At 37.4% G+C, this 19,222-nt stretch overlaps 1 protein-coding gene across 1 annotated transcript in view; it reads left to right on the plus strand.

Moving 5' to 3' along the window:
- Positions 1-19,222, plus strand: part of LARS1 (leucyl-tRNA synthetase 1) — an 88,096-nt gene that overhangs the window by 40,728 nt on the left and 28,146 nt on the right. Inside the window, exons 9-21 of the mRNA XM_004696697.2 lie at positions 3,057-3,124; positions 3,230-3,455; positions 6,062-6,149; positions 6,238-6,314; positions 6,883-6,936; positions 7,784-7,924; positions 9,776-9,853; positions 13,603-13,688; positions 13,772-13,837; positions 13,935-14,017; positions 14,599-14,737; positions 15,939-16,151; positions 18,224-18,281. Of these exons, the coding sequence (XP_004696754.2) occupies positions 3,057-3,124; positions 3,230-3,455; positions 6,062-6,149; positions 6,238-6,314; positions 6,883-6,936; positions 7,784-7,924; positions 9,776-9,853; positions 13,603-13,688; positions 13,772-13,837; positions 13,935-14,017; positions 14,599-14,737; positions 15,939-16,151; positions 18,224-18,281 (1,377 nt within the window). The remainder of the gene's footprint in view (positions 1-3,056; positions 3,125-3,229; positions 3,456-6,061; positions 6,150-6,237; positions 6,315-6,882; positions 6,937-7,783; positions 7,925-9,775; positions 9,854-13,602; positions 13,689-13,771; positions 13,838-13,934; positions 14,018-14,598; positions 14,738-15,938; positions 16,152-18,223; positions 18,282-19,222) is intronic.

Consider the following 19,222-nt stretch of genomic DNA (forward strand, 5'->3'; position numbering starts at 1 on the left):
TATTACTACTCTCATTATTGGTCCTGAGGGGTTTATCTGTCCTGGATTCCCTTTGTTTCCAGCTCTTATCTATACCTGTGTACATGATCTGGTCTGGCCTGATTTGTAAGGTAGAATTGGGATCATGATAGTGGTGATGGGGCGGCGGGGGCGGGAAGGCAGCATTAAAGAACTAGAGGAAAGTTGTATGTTTCATTGGTGCTATACAGCAGCCTGACTGGCTTGTCTCTTCCTTGTGACCCTTCTGTAAGGGGATGTCCAATTGCTTACAGATGGACTTTGCGTCTCCACTCCCCCTCATTCACACTGATAATGATTTTTTGTTCTGGGTCTTTGATGCCAAATACCTGATCCCATCAATATCTCATGATCACACAGGTTGGTGTGCTTCTTCCTTGTGGACTTTGTTGCTTCTTGGCTAGATGGTCGCTTGTTTATCTTCAAGCCTTTAAGACCCCAGACACTATATCTTTTGATAGCTGGGCATCATTAACTTTCTTCACCACATTTGCTGTGCACCCATTTTGTCTTCAGCAATCATGTCAGGAAGGTGAGCATCACAGAATTCCAGTTTATTAGGAAAAAGTGTTCTTGCGTTAAGGGAGTGCTTGAGTAGAGGCCCGATGTCTGCCTGCTACTTTGATACTTAACATATAAATATATATACATAGATCTATTTCCCTCTCGTATTGTTTACATATGTACATGCCTGTATTTAGACCTCTATAGATGCCCTTTACCTCCTAGTTCCTTGCTCTATTTCCTTTTACTTTCCTCTTGTCCCACTATCATGTTCGACCTTCATTCGGGTTTCAATAATTCCTCTTAGGTACATTGCCCTTGATCAAGCCCTAACAGGCATCCTGTGCCCTCCGCGCCATCAATTTTAAGTCACTTGTTCCCTTGTCCCTGAGTTTGTTAACACCCACTTCCTTTCCCTGTCACCCCTCTCCCATGTCCTCCCCAAACCCTTGGTTCCATTGTTTTCTCCAATGGATTGTTTATCCTACCTATCTTAACCAGATAGACATGCTGAGACAGTAATAAGCAAAAAAACAAGGCAGAGCAAAACAACAAAAGAAAACCAAAACCAACAACAAAACCAAAGACAAAAAAACAAAACGCCTATAAAGAGTTCCAGGTCTGTGTGTTAACCTTAGGAGTGTTTTACGGTTGAGTCTGATGGGGTGCCACGCTCTGGCCCCAAAGTCTATTTTTGGTATTCTCTGGGGACTTCATTGCTTTGCTTCCCTTGCTGCTCTGTTGCATGCCCTTAGCATTTCATCCCCGTATAGTGGGGTTGAATCGGGCGTAATTTCCGCACTGTACCTCTAGGGTTGTCCCTTGAAGCGCTATGGGTCAGTGAGGGATGTCGTATTTCGTGGTGGGGAGGACCCTATGGTCCCCTCTGTGCATTGGCTGCTCTGAGCAGGAATATCGTCCTCCGGGAAAGTGTTCCACTTTCTCTCCTTCCCTCTTTGTTTGCTCCTGTGTGCTCTGATCAGACTGGACCCTCTCCTTGAACTGTAGCTTCAGTGTTGTCCTCTGTAGTTCATTCTTCTGGAGGGGGAGAGGGGGTGTCCATGTAGTTGGGATTGGGGCAGTTCCTGTGTACTAACTCTTCTTTAAGTGATTGGACTATTGAATTGTATGATATGAAAATTATATGCCAAAAAACTCTGGGACGGCCATGCTCTCTCTCAGCAGTCAGGTTCCCATAGAGAGCATATCCCCATTTTTTTTTTGTCTCTAATTTTTTTTAAATCATTTTATTAGGGGCTCATACAACTCTTACCACAATCCATACATACATCCATTGTGTCAAGCACATTTGTACATATGTTGCCATCATTCTCAAAACAAACACCTACTTTCTACTTGAGCCCTTGGTATCAGATCCTCATTTTCTTCCCTTCCCTTCCCGCTCCCCTCTCCCCCTGAACCCTTGATAATTTATAAATGATTATTATTTTGTCATATCTCACACCATCCAATGTCTCCCTCACCCACTTCTCTGCTGTCGTCTTCCAGGGAGGAGGTTATATGTAGACCTTGTACTCTGTTCCCCCTTTCTCCCTCACTTTCCCTCCACCCTCCTGATATTGCCACTTTCACCACTACTCCTGAGGGGTTCATCTGTCCTGGATTCCCCGTATTTCCAGTTCCTATCTGTGCCAGTGTACATCCTCCGGTCCAGCCGGATATGCAAGGTAGAATTAGGATCAAGATAGTGGGATAGTGGGGGGGAGGAAGCATTCAAGAACTAGAGGAAAATTGTATATTTTATCGTTACACTGCACCCTGACTGGCTCATCTCCTCCCCGCAGCCCTCCTGCAAGGGGATGTCCAATTTCCCACAGATGGGCCCTGGGTCCCCACTCCGCCCTCACCCCCATTCACAATGCTAGGATTTTTTTTTTGCATATCCCCATTTTTTTAAATGAATTTTTTATCATGTGTTAAGTGAAAGGATTTACATTTAAGATCGACTCTTCATTCAACAGCTCAAACCATTTAATGACCCTTGCTCAATATATCAAGTTTTGATATATTTCTATAGTTTTTCAAAGCACTTTCCCACTTATTTTCTAAGTGTTCCTTAGAACAATTCTATGTAAGACATGCATAGTTAATTTACAGAGGAAGAAAAGAAGGCTTAGTGATTGTGATTCCCTCAGGTCAGTCGCTAAGTAAGGGGCCATGCTCATTTTAGAATGTACATCATCTTACTTCTGGTCCAGTGTATGTCTATGATGACTGCTCTGTGGGACCTGCTCAGGAGAAGGGATTGGTATTGATTGTATCTTCTTAGAGATAAATTGTGCCGAGGCTTGCAGCACATAATCTTTGGGCTAATTATCAAATCACCATCCACAGACTAGACTTTCTTCTGAACATGGTCAGTGGACTGCTGTTAGATTCTTCATTGGAAGAAAAAAATATTCTAGTAAAGCAAGAACCCATTTTAGAAATTGAAACAGATCTATTACTTAGATTAGGCTAATATAAATCTTCTCCCTTCCCCTTCAAATTTTTGTTGTTGTATATTTCTTCAGGGTGTTGGACCGCAGGAATATACTTTAATCAAATTGAAAGTGCTTGAGCCATATCCATCCAAGTTAAGGTAAGTTTGCCAAGGACTTATTACTTAATCTTTTATGAAATATTAAATAGTTGTAGAATGCACAATTAAAAAACCCCATAAATATCTATTTGTATTTCTTTCTAGTGGCCTGAAAGGGAAAAATATTTTCTTGGTAGCCGCTACTCTCAGGCCTGAGACCATGTTTGGACAGACAAATTGTTGGGTTCGCCCTGATATGAAGTACATTGGGTTTGAGACAGCGACTGGTGATATATTTATCTGTACCCAAAGAGCTGCCAGGAATATGTCATACCAGGGTTTTACCAAAGACAATGGAGTGGTACCTGTTGTTAAGGAATTAATGGGAGAGGTAAGTTGGATAAGCAGATTTCTGAATTTTGCTTGCTTTCTTAAACACTTTTTTGAGTGCTCTTGGTGGAAGTTTAAATAGCAAATTCGTTTTCCAGTCAATAGCTCATGCAGAAATTGTTGCCTGACTTTGTTTGCAATCCCCACAAGGTGTCCGAGCTCTCCTCCCTTTCTCCCTGGGTTCTTTGTTTCCATTCTCTGTTTCTTTGGCCCTTCTTGCTGTCTCATCTTAGGTTTTGGGCAGATGTCTCCTTTTTGGTCTCGTATAGTTGATTCTTCTATATTCTTCCTGGTTGTTAACATTTATTTTATTAGGCTCAGCTTTTCATTGGCCTGAAAGGTAGCCTCTGGGAGTCTCTTCATTTTCAGTTAGAAGGTTATCTGAGAGTGATTGTCTCAGTCATTTTTTGACCAGTTAATCTGGTCTTAGCAATTCATTTAGTTTTTAATCTGAAATTTGATTTACACTTTTAACTCATTTTGAGACCTTAGTTCTCATGTTAGAGGATGTTGATGTGGACCCTTAGTCTTTAGTACCAATTCCCTCCATGAGCCTTCAATTTTCTTCGTTTTCCCTTGCTTCAGGTAGGAAGAGACCAATACTTAGGTTTTCAGATGTCCACTCATAAGCTTTTAAGACTCTAGATGCTAAGCAACAGACTTGGGTGTAGAACATTGTCTTTATGAACTGTTTTTTGCCAGTAGACCTTGATATCCCCAGTGACTAAGAAGATAAGGTCCTTAGCCTTCACATCTGATAATTTAGTCCTGGTGTCTTGTTATTTCCATAACTGTACCCTCTACATGATATTATATGAATATAATAGTATGTGCATCATTTAAAATTTTGTAGACATATGCACAACCATACCCATGCATGTAGGTGTATTTCCATATGATTTCCCTCACCTGTTTAGGATATATATTTACCTGTGTACCTACTCGCAAATTATTGTTTGTGATTACTGTTGTTGCAAGATTGAATATGTTCTAGCATTTACTGTAATCATTGTTTATTTTTGCCTACCTCCCAGTGCTGTCCTTTGCCTCTGTTGCGTTGTGCTGACTTCTCCCATATTTCCCCTTACATTAATTAACATTGTGCATTAGCTAGTTACCACTAGATTTTCTCTTGCTTTTATCCCTGGTAACTCACGTTTCTTTCTATGTGTAAACCTATTCTTGACTTTTCATAGTAGTGGTTTCATATATTTTTTTGTTCTGTTGTTGGAGACTTATTCACTTAGCATAATGTCCTCCAGATTTATCCATGTTATGAAATGTTTTACAGGTCCTTCAATCATTCTTTATTATTGCGGAGCATTGTGCCACAGCTTGTTTATCGATTCATCTGTTAATGGGCACTTAAGCTATTTCAAGTCTTTTGTCATTGTGAATACAGCTGTGGTGAACATGTGTCCATGATTTTGTTTTTTCCCCTAACCTATGTCTTGGCAATTAAGGAGCCCTGATGTTGTAGTGGGTTACATGTTGGGTTGCTAACCTCAGTGTTGGTGGTTCACGGCCACTAGCTGCTCGGAGGGAAAAGATAAGGCTTTCTGCTCCCGTGAAGATTCATAGCTTTGGAAAGCACAGGGACAGCCTGAGTCTGTCTGTTCCATAGGGTCGCTATGAATTGCAATCAGCTTGATGGTAGTGAGTGAGTGGGTTATTTGTGTGAATGAGTGTCTTGGAAATTATTAGTACATAAAAAGCTTCCTCATTCTTCTTTTTCAATATTGTGTGGTTTTAATAGATGTTTGAATAGTTTCCACTTTTTTGCTAAGTAAAAATGAGATGTGCCATTAGGTACCCCTGTTGGAGTTGTATCTGAGAAGTCCTTGGGAACAGTGGCAGTGCACATTGTTTTCTTGTTCTTAATGCAGTTTAATCCATGTTAATCCAAGCACAATTGGGAGTGAGGAAAATGGATGGCTACTTTTTAGCCTGGAAGAGTGTTAAAAGAATATTTAGCTTTCACTAATATGATTGTGAATTCTAGAACGATTTCTTACATTGATAAATAAAGTAGGAAGGGCGGGAACTGGATGGAGTTGAAATTTTCCTAAACTAAAGCATGTAATTGTAGCTGTTTGCTGTGGAACCCAGTATTGTTGGATCTTATTCTTCAGTCTTTTTAATTACTGCTTGTAGTGGCTGTCCAGTATTTGATCTCTGCAGTATAGCCTATTGTATGAAATCTTTTTCTCTCTTGTTTTGCTAGCTATTTCCAGGTTGTGTTAGTATGGTATAATAGCAATGCACAGACTTTTTCTTTGAGAAAAAAATTTCTGAGATTGTATAGCTGGGCCTTAGTTGTGTGAATATTTTTGTGGTTTTTATTACGAATTCCTAAGTTGTTTTCCTCCAGTATTACAGTGTCACAAAAAGTGCATTAGGGTGATAATTTCATCATAATCTTGTCATATTTTGGATATTATTATTTCAAATGACTTTTATCCCAATAGTTATAGAAAAGTGAGCTTGATTTTAATGCATACATTGTTTATTATTAGCTTATCGGGACTTAAAATATTAACATTGCTTTAAATTCTAATGGTTAAAAATGTTTCTTTAATTTATATGTTTATCTTTTTTCTTATGCAGGAAATTCTTGCTGCATCTCTTTCTGCACCTTTAACATCCTATAAGGTGATCTATGTTCTCCCAATGCTCACTATCAAGGAGGATAAAGGTAAAGAGTTTATTTCTTTCTAGAAATTTCTCTCTGGACACACAGCTAATTTTGATTGTATTAGTTAGTTGCACATTTTCTTTATTAGGAACTGGTGTGGTCACAAGTGTTCCTTCGGACTCTCCTGATGATCTTGCTGCTCTCAGAGACCTGAAGAAAAAGCAAGTGTGTATTTGAGTTTCTTATTCTTATTTCTTCTTTGTCACTTTGTTAGGTACTTTTGAAATACACAGTGGAACTTGGCTAATGAAAACAGGCATTTATTTTTAAACTACTATCTTTAGCACACTTCTTGATTTTCTGTTCTTTTATATTTTGAATATACTTCTTAGAACTTTGAAAGAGTTTTCTGACGCTGACATTTTCCTTGTTGCCTAGAATTTGGGCCTTATATTAAGTAATTTGTATGTATAGTGAGTTTTTGCTTGTAGTAGTCCAGTTTTATTGAGTCAGTCATTGTAGTTTGAAATGCTGAGTTTCTAAACATCATAGATCCATCCTTGAAGTATTTGATACAGTTAAAAATAATTAGTCTCTTTAGGAATGATGAACAAATGATAGATTAAGAAAAAGTGTAATTAAAAAAAAAAGAACAATTAAAAGAAACGTAAAAGAAATAACAAAATTAAAATTATCTGGGTAAGGAAAAAGAAAAGTTGTAAATTTGCTTTTCAATAATGATAACAATTAAATGTTGATTGTTACTGCTAATTTGTGAAATTTTTTTATTTAGGCTTTAAGGGCAAAGTATGGAGTTAGAGATGACATGGTCTTGCCGTTTGAACCGGTGAGTGTGTAGATGACTAATAATAATTCACATACATGTCCTTCCTGGAGGAAAAGTAGGTTTTTCCTGTAACTAAATAATTGTTTGAATATGAAACAAACAAACAAAAAAGATAGAATTTTCTTAGAGATTTCCGTACTCTAATTTTATACCTGCTGTGGTAGAAAGAAGCTAGGAAAAAACTAACAGTAAGCATTTTCTTAGCATCTGGCACCTGTAGGTCTAGAACAAATAACATATTTAGCAAAATTAATTTGGTAGCAGCTTATTTTGTTAGTTCGGCCACTTTCCTGGAATCTAAAGACAAATATTGTTGTGTTATGCATTGATGTTTACTTCCACTCCAAATAAATCTGAGCAAACCCTGCACGCTTCTCCTTTCTAGTCCTTCTGTTCATGTTTTGGTCAGTGCCTACAGAGGGAAAAGAATTAATTACTTGTGTTTAACTTTCATGATGAGTCTAGAACACTTATAATCTAAAATCAAGACCACTTCTCTAATTAGTTGTTTACAACATTTTGTTGGTCCAACATTATTTTAGATATCTGTATGTTAGTGGAAGATCGAGAGTTGAGATGGTGTGTGTGCAGTACATTGGGGAGGGCCAAGGTAGGGGTTGTTGTTCACAGATGTGCCAGAATTTTAGGCAGGTACAGTAGGGAGGAGGAGGAAAAATTCACACCTGGAAGTGAATCACCTCCGTTTAACTAATAGGTGTTTCTGCTATAATGATATAAAATCTGAGCTGATTTTACTGGACAGTAGAGGTGAAAGCACTGTGCCCCATTGGGCTATTTTTGTGTGCATTTAGTGGGAGCATGCTCCTGACATCACTGTTCTCTGCAGGTGCCAATCATTGAAATCACAGGTTTTGGAAATCTTTCTGCTGTAACCATATGCGACGAGTTGAAAATTCAGAGCCAGAACGATCGAGAAAAACTTGCAGAGGCCAAAGAGAAATTATATCTCAAAGGATTTTATGATGGTGTAAGTAGTACTTTTGATTGCTTGGACTTGATTTATTCTGTGATTTGCAACATTTTCTAAGTAGTTTGGGAAAAATATAGAACATTTCAATATAATTTTACCTATATACTGACTTGAGAATGATGAATACAGGCTTGAGTGTATTTCTCTGTTTTCACATTTCTGAAACTATGCCTTTTAGTCTAAAAGCATTTGCAAAGATGACATTTTTCTGCCCTCGAGGAATATTTAAGGAATGAGTTTCTTGGGAAGTCATTTAAAGTTAATTCATATTACTGTGCAATAAATGCTAATGTTTTATTGTGTGAAGAATGATGGGCCCCTTCTTTTCCTGTCTTAATTAAGATATTAATTTTTTCGATAAGCAGTTTTATTCAGTGCGTTAACTCATTTGTTAAACTTACTCGAGGCCATCGAGTCCGTTCTAAGGTAGCGTGACCCCATAGGACAGAGTGGAGCTCTTCCAGAGGATGGCCAAGGCTGAACTCTCTATGGAAGCAGATTGCCACATCTTTCTCCTGCAGCTGACTTTTTGGTTAGCGAGCTGGCAAAAAACCAAATCCATTCTGAACTTTTCTGGTATTATGGCTTATATTTCCATGAAAAGACTAGTCTATGTATATGGCAAAAGTAATTATAGTAATAAAAATATATAATAATAAGGATTCACGGGGTGTAGGATGTGGGGAAGGAGTGGATAAAGGGGAGCTGATATCAAAGAGTTCAAGAAAAAAGAAAATGTTTCGAAACTGATGGTGGCAGTAATTGTATAATTATGCTTGATCTAATTGAGTTATGGATTGTCATAATATCTGTAAGAGCTCCCAATAAAATAACTAATTAAAAAAATACAAGCTGTGAGTGATTTGAGATGGAAATAAAGATTAAGGACCCAAATGAAAATGTTCTTTGCTCTTATAATGGTTATGTGTCTTTTAAAAAAAGTGATAGACAGTTTTAGTGAAATTAAAAACTAACACTTATATGTTAGCTTATTTTATTCTTAAAATAACTCTGTGAAGTAGATATTGTCATTCCCATTTTACAGAGAAAACTGAGGCATGAAGCAATTATTCAGTAACTTATCCAGGATTAGCCAACTAATGAACAACAGCTTGGATTCAAATCTAGGCAGCTTGGCTCCATGATTTGTGTTCTTAATCGTTATGCTGTAATGATTAACACATATACTTTGCAATTATTAAATAGATAAATGATAATTTTGGTGTGTTAAAGCATTGGGGGATTGGTCCAGAGCACATGTCTTCTTCACTAAGGTTCCCAGAGACTAAGCAGGACATAGGACAGCTGTCCTATGGCATCAGCTCTATTACCTGAGAAAGTGGCAACACTGGGCAGAATTATTGTTCATTTTTAAATATGTTCCCTCAGTATAAGGAGAGTTGAAAAATGTCAACCATGTGAGCCAGATTTTCACTCGCACAAGCAAAGAATAGACTTGGAAAGAGAAGAGTGCATGGGGCTGAGCTGCAGACACTCAGCCATCAGGGCTGGGATGAGTTCATTTGGTTGAATTTTCTTCACATGGAATCCTGAAGAGTAGGAAGTGAGTATGCCTTCTAGTCATGATTATGATAGCTACCCAACTATTCTCATAAAGATACATGTGTCTTATTAATGAATAAAGAGAAAATGTTAAAAAAAGTGTGTCATATGTATTTGTTGTCCATGCTTCACTAAAGTACAGTTATATGTGATACATTTCCTACTAAAAGTTTCCTGGTTGCATGAGTGGAAGTCAGTTTTAGTTGGACAAATTTTGGAGTTGTACTCAAAGCCAATTTTAATTATTTTGTATGTGTTTTTCTCTCTGCTTTGTGTCCTTTTTAGGTCATGCTGGTGGATGGATTTAATGGACAGAAGGTCCAAGATGTCAAGAAGACTATTCAGAAAAAGATGATTGACTCTGTATGTGACAGACTCTACCAGAAGGCTCTTTTAGAAGGAGAGCTTTCAGTTAATAGATTACAGTGTGTTATTAGCAGTTCGTTCTGTAATAGAACCTGGAACTATATTTATTTTGTAATTTTGTGGTGAGAATAGGAGGTGAATGAAGACTTTCTTTCATTTGAACAGCTCCTCTGTAATGGAGGCAGTGTATTCAAGCGGACAAATGTGACACAGCAGAGCTTTAAGAATGCCCTTTGGCAGTGGCCTCTTGGCCATGTTAGGCACTGTGGTGCTGTACTGTCCCTGTCTCTTTCCTCCCTTTCTCTCTCTCATCACTTTTGAGAGTATTTAGCTGTTCTACTTTTTAAGTTGAAATTTTATTTTTGACAGTTACATTTAGTCTTTCTGTAGAGTATAGGTTCCCATACTTATTTGATCTACCACCCCCTTTTCTGAAAAACAGAAAACAAAAACAACTTTTGTACTATTGCCCCATAATCCAGGATAAAATGTAAGTATCTGGTTTTGTAGCCCTGGATTTTCTACCACCCATGAGTGGAGAAACAGTGGGAGAGGTAATTTTATTAAATCTGATAGATTTCAGATTTAATAAAATTAAAAACAAAACAGCCACACAAGAATCAATTTCCTCTCTTACCAATTTTCCTTCCTTGCAAGTGACTGCCTGCAACTGTTTTTGTTTTCGCTTAGTGCTGACCTCCATCTTGTTGACAGCTGTCTGCAATCTAAATGCTTGCAGCACGATTACTTGATTTTTATTTTACTTTTTTCCTTCTGTATTAGGCATTTCTGCTGTGGAAGATGAAGTTTAATTCTCCAACCTTGTCCCCAGTGTCTGTCTGTCTTCATCTTTCCCCTCATACAGTCTTACATGCTTCCCAACACCGTGTCCCCGATGTAGTATATTATAGCTTATGTTGTAATGTATGCTAGTCATTGTTTATGTTTTTGGGGCATGGCTGGCATATGTATGATGTTGCTGCTGCTTAAATGATAATTTTCTGCAGCTTTTGGGTTTTCTTAGAGCTAGCAGTTTTCTACCCCACTGTCCATTTGCTTATTTTTGATATGCTTATTGATCTAGCTGTATGTTCTCCTTTCATTACTTTCGAACATATCAATGTGTTGGTTTAAGAAAAGGTCTGTTGGTTCCATCATGGAGAGAGCGCTCTCAGAGCCACCTGTGCTCAGGCGTGGATGTCATCTGGATTGTTTACTCGCCGTTCCCTAAGGGTTCACTTTCTCCTCTTGAGTTGGATCTCTTGTTTCCAACTTCACTCATTGTTTCCTCTTTCCCGGGGGTTCTTTCGCTTTGGAGGTGCTCTGCCTTTAATAGCTGCTCTGAGAAAGAGTGCTCGTGAAATAACCTCTATGATCTTCTAGGCCTGAAACCTCTTTATTCTGTTGTCATACTCGTCTCCCTGGTTGTAGAATTCTCAGTTGGAACTAGTTCTCCTTCAAATTTTTGAGGGCTTTGCTCTTTCATATTTCAGTGTATTACAAAGATATTCTAGCAATAAATGATATTTTGTATATGACGTGTGCCGCTTCTCTTCCCCCTCACCCTTCCATGGAAGTTTATAGAATTTTTTATTCTGAAATTTCTGCATGGTTTACCTGAGTGGGTAAATTTTTATTTATTCTGTTGGGTGCTTAGCAGGTTCCTTCTACTTGGACACTTGTGTTCTATTTTGAGAAAATTTCTTGACTCTTGTTGTCTACTCCATCCAGTTTCTCAGTTTTTTTCTTTTTGAATTATTATTTAGATACTAGACCTCTTAGACCCTGGAAGTCCTTTGCTCTTCTTTGTCAGCTAGTTATCATTTTTTTCCACTATGATTTTTAATTTATTATTGTATGTGTGTTTGTAGGTAAGTAAACACTTTTGAAGAGCTTGTTTATAAGGATATTCATTTTGAAAATTTCAAAGAAGGTAGAGTCTGTTAAATCCTTTATATATCTCATCCAGCTTTAACAACTACCAACTCAGGACCAATTGAAAAGCCCATTTTTGTTTTTGACTGATCCTTTTTTATAGGACGCTATTCTTGGTTCGTGACTATGTAATTTTCTCTTAGTTCTTTCTGGAAGACTCTATATTTAAGAAGGTGTTTAAAAAGATGATTGGAAGCTTTTTGCTTGTGAGTAGGATTTGTCACTACTTTGCCAGGGGAGATGTGAAAGTATTCTTTAATATTGATTCTTGGTTTCTAGATTCCCCATAGAATATTCTTGTAGTCTCAGCCCTGTAAGATCTAAGCCTAACAAAGCATTATGGAAATAAATGGGAACAGTTTTCTAGTGGTGGGGATCAATACTCAGTGCTTTTGCTTTCGCCCCCTTATTTTCACTGAGCAATCCATGCTGTCCAGAGAGTACACCTTCACAGTTTATTCCCTAGAGAGGGAAAGCTGCCTGGCTGCGTAGTGTGGGATTAGGGCATCTAAGGTTCTAATTACTTCCAATCAATATTCTTTTATTCAGCCTCATTTTCCTTCTACCTCCAGAGCTATCTAGTACAACTAATTCTGAAGTCTTGGTTATGCTATAAATCAAATTGGATTCCTTTATAGCATTCTCGACTCCTGGCTTATTGTTGAACTGTCAGCTCTCCTGTCTTTGTAGGTTCGTGCCATAAAATGATCCACATCTATTTGTTTCATTAATTGAGATTTTGAGAGAAACCAATGGTAAATATTTGTTTTCAAACTGCCTTCTTTAAACTACAGCTCAACTATTTAATTTTAACATGAAAAATTACATGAAAAACATGGAACAATGGATAATTTTATTAGTAATACTGCTTCATTTATTTATTTTTTTGATTAAAATAACCTAACAAATTTGGGACCATATTACATTAAAAATATTTATATTTAGTAAAAAATAAGTTCATGGTCAGTTTTTAGTGAATATTTTCCGTGTTTAATTTTTTTATTATGATAAATATTTAAGAAAGCATTTGTCATTTCAATAATCTTCACATGTGCAGTTAGTTGACATTGATTTTGTTTATTATGTTGTTTAACTGTTTCATCTTTTGTAATTTATACATACATTTAAGTTTTTAAAAAGCTTTGAATCTGCATTTGATTTTTCATTAAAAAGTACTTAAGAGGGTTGGGTGGAAAGGGAGAACCAATGATAAGGATCTATATATAACCTCCTTCCTGGGGGATGGACAACAGAAAAGTGGGTGAAGGGAGATGTCGGGACAGTGTAAGATATGACAAAACAATAATTTATAAATTATCAAGGGCTCATGAGGGAGGGGGCAGCAGGGAGGGAGGGGAAAAATGAGGAGCTGATGCCAGGGGCTTAAGTGGAGAGCATATGTTTTCAGAATGATGAGGGTAACGAATGTACAAATGTGCTTTACATGATTGATGTATGTATGGATTGTGATAAGAGTTGTATGAGCCCCTAATAAAATGATTAAAAATAAAAAGTACTTGAGGATAAAAGAGTGCCACAGCACACTTTCAAACCGTAGGACTGAGAACTAAGTCTCATTTTCATTGAGCTGGAGTGATCTGTTACTGGAGAAGGCATGTGCCTTTTCAAAAGCAAGTGTTATATACAAGGAACATCAGATCATTTGTACCTTGAAAAGAGAAACGATAGAGTGAAAATGTGGGGTTTTGGTTATGGGTGGTAAAGAAATTTTCAGGATAAAAATTTTTATCAGTGAGAAATGGAGGTTGGCTTGATATAAATGTGATCTGTTTTTCTTTACTCTCCTGTAGGGAGATGCATTTGTTTACATGGAGCCTGAGAAACCAGTGATGTCTCGATCTTCAGATGAGTGTGTCGTGGCCCTGTGTGACCAGTGGTTAGTCTATCTCACAGAAAGAAGAAACATCCTTCAGTTGCTTTGCTCACCACTTTAAGTTTAATCAATTTGTCCACTCACAGGTACTTGGATTATGGAGAACAGAGCTGGAAAAAGCAGACATCTCAGTGCTTAAAAAACCTGGAAACGTAAGTTGGGGACAAGTGATAAAGGAGGGGAAAGAAGATGAGAGACGTAGAAGACGGTAAATGTGAAGAGCGATATTTTGTCTTTTACTTTTTGTAGATTCTGTGAGGAAACCAGGAAGAATTTTGAAGCTACCTTAGATTGGCTGCAAGAACATGCTTGCTCAAGAACTTATGGTTTGGGTAAGCACACTGCAAAGTTTCCTGTTTGGACTCTGTCAATTCGTTAGCAGACTTGCTTTTTTTTTTAAACCTACTCCTTTCTTCACATATTTTTTGAATTAGAGAATTTGGTTAGATCAGTAGTTCTCAACCCTCCTAATGCTGCCACCCTTTAATGCAGTTCCTCATGTTGTGGTGACCCCCCCCCCAATCATAAAATTATTTTCATTGCTCCTTCATAACTGTAATTTTGCTACTGTTATGAATCGGTTGACCCCTGTGAAAAGGTCTTTCGACCAGCAATGGGGTTGCGACCCACATGTTGAGACCCGCTGGGTTAGAGGATGGGGGTGTGGTGCCCGACTAACTCCTGATCATACAAGTGTGTCTTTCCTGTTCTTTTTTTGTAGTGTGTCTTTTCTAATCCATGTAGCACTCTATTATCTTGTTTTTATTAATAATTCAAGTATAATTTAAGAGTAAGTATAATTCCTAAGTCAGTAGCTGTTTAAATGCATTAGCCCTGTTCGAGAACATGGATCTTGAAGATGAAATCAGTGTCTGTTTTCTCGTGCACTGATTGTCATCTCTTTGTCTTGCAGGCACTCGCTTGCCTTGGGATGAGCAGTGGCTGATTGAGTCACTTTCTGATTCCACTATTTACATGGCATTTTACACAGTTGCCCACCTGTTGCAGGGCGGTAACTTGCGTGGACAGGGAGAGTCACCTGTAGGCATCAGGTTGGTAAATAGATAAGTAAAAATAACATTAGTTGTGATCCTTTGATTTTCATATTGAAATGATCCCTTTTTGTATTTGATTTTCATTAAAATTCCTGTAGCACAATTTTGTCATGATATGTTTGCACTTTTACTATTGAACTTAAGACAAATTGATATATAATCCTTCAATTACTATTATCCATCTGTCATCATCCTTTTTTCCCCCCAACGCTTTATTGTGATTTTGGTGAAAGTTTATAGAATAGATCAGTTTTCCATTCAACAGATGATTCACATTTTGTTGCATGTCATGCTTATAATCCCCCCACTATAACATCACTTATCTCTCTTCCCCTCTGTTTGCTGTTTTCATTCCTCTTTTCCTAATCCTTCTGAATTTTGTCTTTGGGTAAAAGATAATGTTTTACTCTTAGACAGTTGATTATTCTAAGATGTACGTGCCTTACTAGTACTGTTCCTCTTTCAGACTTGTCTAGTGTTTGGCTGATAATTGAGCTGTGGCTGTCAATTTAGTTCCAGACCTGAAGGATGACCAAGAGCCATTGCCTTGGTTCTTAGCTGATCGGTGTCTTTTATGATTGAGTTTTGTTCTTGTTTTTCTTTTTTAAAAAACAATTTTATTAGCACTTCATCTACCTGTCATACAATTCGATAATCCTATCATATCAAGATGGACCTATCCAGTTGTACATATCAAGTTATCAAGTACATATCATAGCAAGTTGTACAATTATCACCACATTCAATTCTAGAACATTTTCTTTTTGTACTCATTGTTAATCATGTAGTTTTTTCTAATTGTGGCCAAAATATACACAACAAAGCATTCATTCCCTAATTCTACCACCACTTGATTTTGAGGGTTTTTTTGCACTTTTCATGTACTCTGTATGCAGGACCTTCTAATCTGACCCATTTCAGAGCAGTTGGTAATAGCGACTAGACAACATCTGGTTCTTTTTGTCTCAAGGTCACGAAGACTGATGTCCATGTGGTAAATAATCCACTGGGCTAATTGTTTCCATGCATCTTCTATTTTCTTCATTCTTTCCTGCTTCTTCTTTATCATCCTTATGGGAGCAAATTTGTCTTTGTTAGCATAACTGTTAGCATTAACACATCGATTCCTAATTCATGTTTAGATTAAAGTTCTGACTGCAAAAAAATGACATTTTTGTTTGTTTAATTTTTAATTCAGACCCCAACAGATGACGAAGGAAGTTTGGGATTATGTTTTCTTCAAGGAGGCTCCATTTCCTAAGACTCAGATCCCGAAGGAAAAATTAGATCAGCTAAAACAGGAGTTTGAGTTCTGGTATCCAGTGGATCTTCGAGTCTCTGGCAAAGATCTTGTTCCAAATCATCTTTCATATTATCTTTATAATCATGTGGCAATGTGGCCACAATGCAGGTTAGTGCTAAAACTGAAGTGGACTAGATTTATTTTGTGTTGGGAAGGATGTCATGTGACTTCAAATGCCTAAGAAGTTATTGTGAAGAATGTGCTTAGATTTGCCAGTCATATTCTTATTGTTCAATACCTTTTCATAGTGGTTATATCTAGAGACCCTTATAACTAGTAGGGCCACCAAACATGTCTTGTTTTATGTTCATTGATGGTTGGCTATTAATTCATTTGACCTGTTACATGGCTCGTTGGACTTGCTACATGCAGGAATAAAGGCAATTAAAAACAGAACCGGGAATGCTAGAATTGAAAGGAACTTTCCCTTTGGAGCTGAGGAAGCTGTTTCCCAGGGAATTCCTAGATTGTGGCATTAGTTGGTAGCAATTTTCTGATTAAAATCTTCTTGTGTTCAAGAATAATCTTTCCATCCTTTCCCCATTCTGACCTGGGTATACTTCTATGCTTTTTTTTTCAGGCCCTCAACTAGCTAACCAAACTTATTTCTATTCAAATTTAATTTAATAGACTCTTAAATAAACTCAGGAACCCTGGAGGTGTAGTGGTTACGCATTGGGTTGCTAACCATTCTGTGGGCCTGTCTTATAGGGACTTTGTGAGTCAGAATTGCCTTGACAGCAGTGAGCTTGCCTGGCTTTTAAGTAATCTGATATGATTTCTTATATTTGGACTGAGGCGCACTTTTTCTCTCAAAAATAAAAGGAAGATTTTGAAATAGAGGGCCAAAAGAAATCTAATATGGTTCTTAAACTATGTGTTACCTATTTTTTTATTATTTAAAATACTTTGAGAGAAATTGGCTATCTCTAAAGTACCTGTTACTGATATAGTCCACTACTACTACTATGGGGTTAATTTTAATTTATAGCAATCTTCTATAGGGTTTCTGAGGCTATAAATCATGATGGGACCATTTTCCTTCCTTGCAGTAGCCAGTAGGTTTGAACTGCCAATTTTGTGGTCCACTGCTCACCTAATATGCCACCAGGGCTCCTGTCAATCGTATAGTTGAATTTTTAGCCTGCTACAGCACATTTTGGATATTTATTAGGTTTTAAAAAGCACATATAGGTAATAAAATCAAGTGCTTAAGTGAGTCACTTTTCTAAGTATTTTTAGTAACTCTTATTTTACAGATAGGGAAACTGAGGTTTAGGTAAAATATCCCACTCAGCCCGAATCACCTTAACTCCAGGTTACCAAGTCAGTAAAAGGTAGAACCTGGATGCAGACCAAGGTTGTCTGGTTCCAGAACAGGCTTTTCAGCTATTATGCCCCTCCTGGTTTCATTGATAATGTGAATGGATGTGAATGCCATGTGCATAGTACAAAAAGTCGAAGAGTACAGAAAAGTTTAAAAATTAAACGTGAATTTTCACCTTTGCTCTCTTAACCCAACACTTTCCAAATGCCATTACTGATACTTTTTTTTTTTTGGGTGATTTCTTTTGGGAAAACAAATTTTTTAATGCGTGCACATACCAGCTGTAAGGAACCCTGGTGGTGTAGTGAATTAAGTGTTGGACTGCCAACCCCAAAATTGAGACTTTGAACCCACATGCCACCCTACAGGAGAAAGATGAGTTGGTCTGTTTCCATCAAGAGTTACTGCCTCAGAAAGCCCAGTGAGCAAGTCTGCTGTGTCCTATGGAGCCACTAGGTGTCAGGATCAACTTGATGGTAGTGATACACACTAGCTTCAGATGTCTGTATCTACTCATTTATACAAAGATGCCACCTTCTGTACACTCTTTTCTCTCTTGTTTTTTCTATCTGATAATATATTTCATACCTATATATGCAATCCTAGGCAGTATTCCATTGTATGCTTGTACCATGCTTATAGACCCTGTCATTTGCTATTGGCCACTTTGATTTTTTTGTTTTTGTTTTGTTTCTTAGTTAAAACAGGATTGCAGTAAATATCCTTGTACATCTGCTTAGCGAGTTATTGTTATTATTAGCCTTGTTGTTATTAGCCTATGTCTCAAAAAATGTTAAGCCTAAACCGTGATCTTTTAAGTTTTATTTTCTGTCTTTAAATAATACTTCCAAAGTGACAAGTGGCCTGCAGCCGTGAGAGCCAATGGGCATCTTCTCCTGAACTCTGAGAAGGTAAGGCTTAGTGCCTCCCTTGGAGGTTTCAAATTGGACAGCAAGTGATTCAGTTTTCAGGGGATGAGCCATTTTTCTTTTTCAGAAAATCTAGAAGTAAATTATATTAAACAATTAAAAACCTACTTAAAATGTATAGGACTAGTAATGTAAGTTACATTTTTAATTTTAAAATTGAACTAGTGAAATAGATAATACTAGTTGAGGGAGGGTGGTTGTATTTAGAGAGACCAGAGGTGACTCCATTTGTAACTGATCTCCAGAAAGAGATGGCGAGAGGGACAGAACACAGTAAGATCCTACATTTATGACCTCAGAAGATCTTTACCCTTAAAGCTACTAAATGGTTTGGTATTCTGTTTTTATTGGCTTTTAATACTGACTAGACAGTAAATTAGTAGAATAATAGAATTCTGGCATCTACAGTGTTATTTAATGCACCTTACTTGGTAGTATGCTGGGTAAAGTTTAAGGGCAGCAAAAACAGAGCAAGACCCTCGACAAGATAGGTTGACACAGTGGCAGCAACACTGGGTTCAGCCGTAAGAACAATTATGAGGATAGTGCAGAACTGGGAAGCGTTTCCTTCTGCTGTTCATAGGGCTGTTATGGGTCAGCACCAACTTTTCACCACTTAACAACAACAACAACAACAACAACAAGATGATAGCAGTCTTGTGGTAGTCTATTTTGTTTTCTTTATTATTATTACCACTAATATTATTACTGATATTATGTGTGGTTTTTATAGACTACATAGTACTGTATCTCACTCATCAATATTTTCACCAGGAGATTATGCAAACTTCTTCAGAGACAAAGCCACTTTGTGGCTTCTATGATGTCTATTTACAAATTAGGCCAATTACAGAAAGGCACCTTTTCCTTTTTTTAAGTCATTTTATTAGGGGCTTATACAACTCTTATCACACTCCATACAT

This window comes from Echinops telfairi, unplaced genomic scaffold, assembly GCF_000313985.2.
Source record: "Echinops telfairi isolate 266 unplaced genomic scaffold, ASM31398v2 ScPeMD7_7469;HRSCAF=8507_0, whole genome shotgun sequence".
Classification (NCBI taxonomy): Eukaryota; Metazoa; Chordata; class Mammalia; order Afrosoricida; family Tenrecidae; genus Echinops; species Echinops telfairi.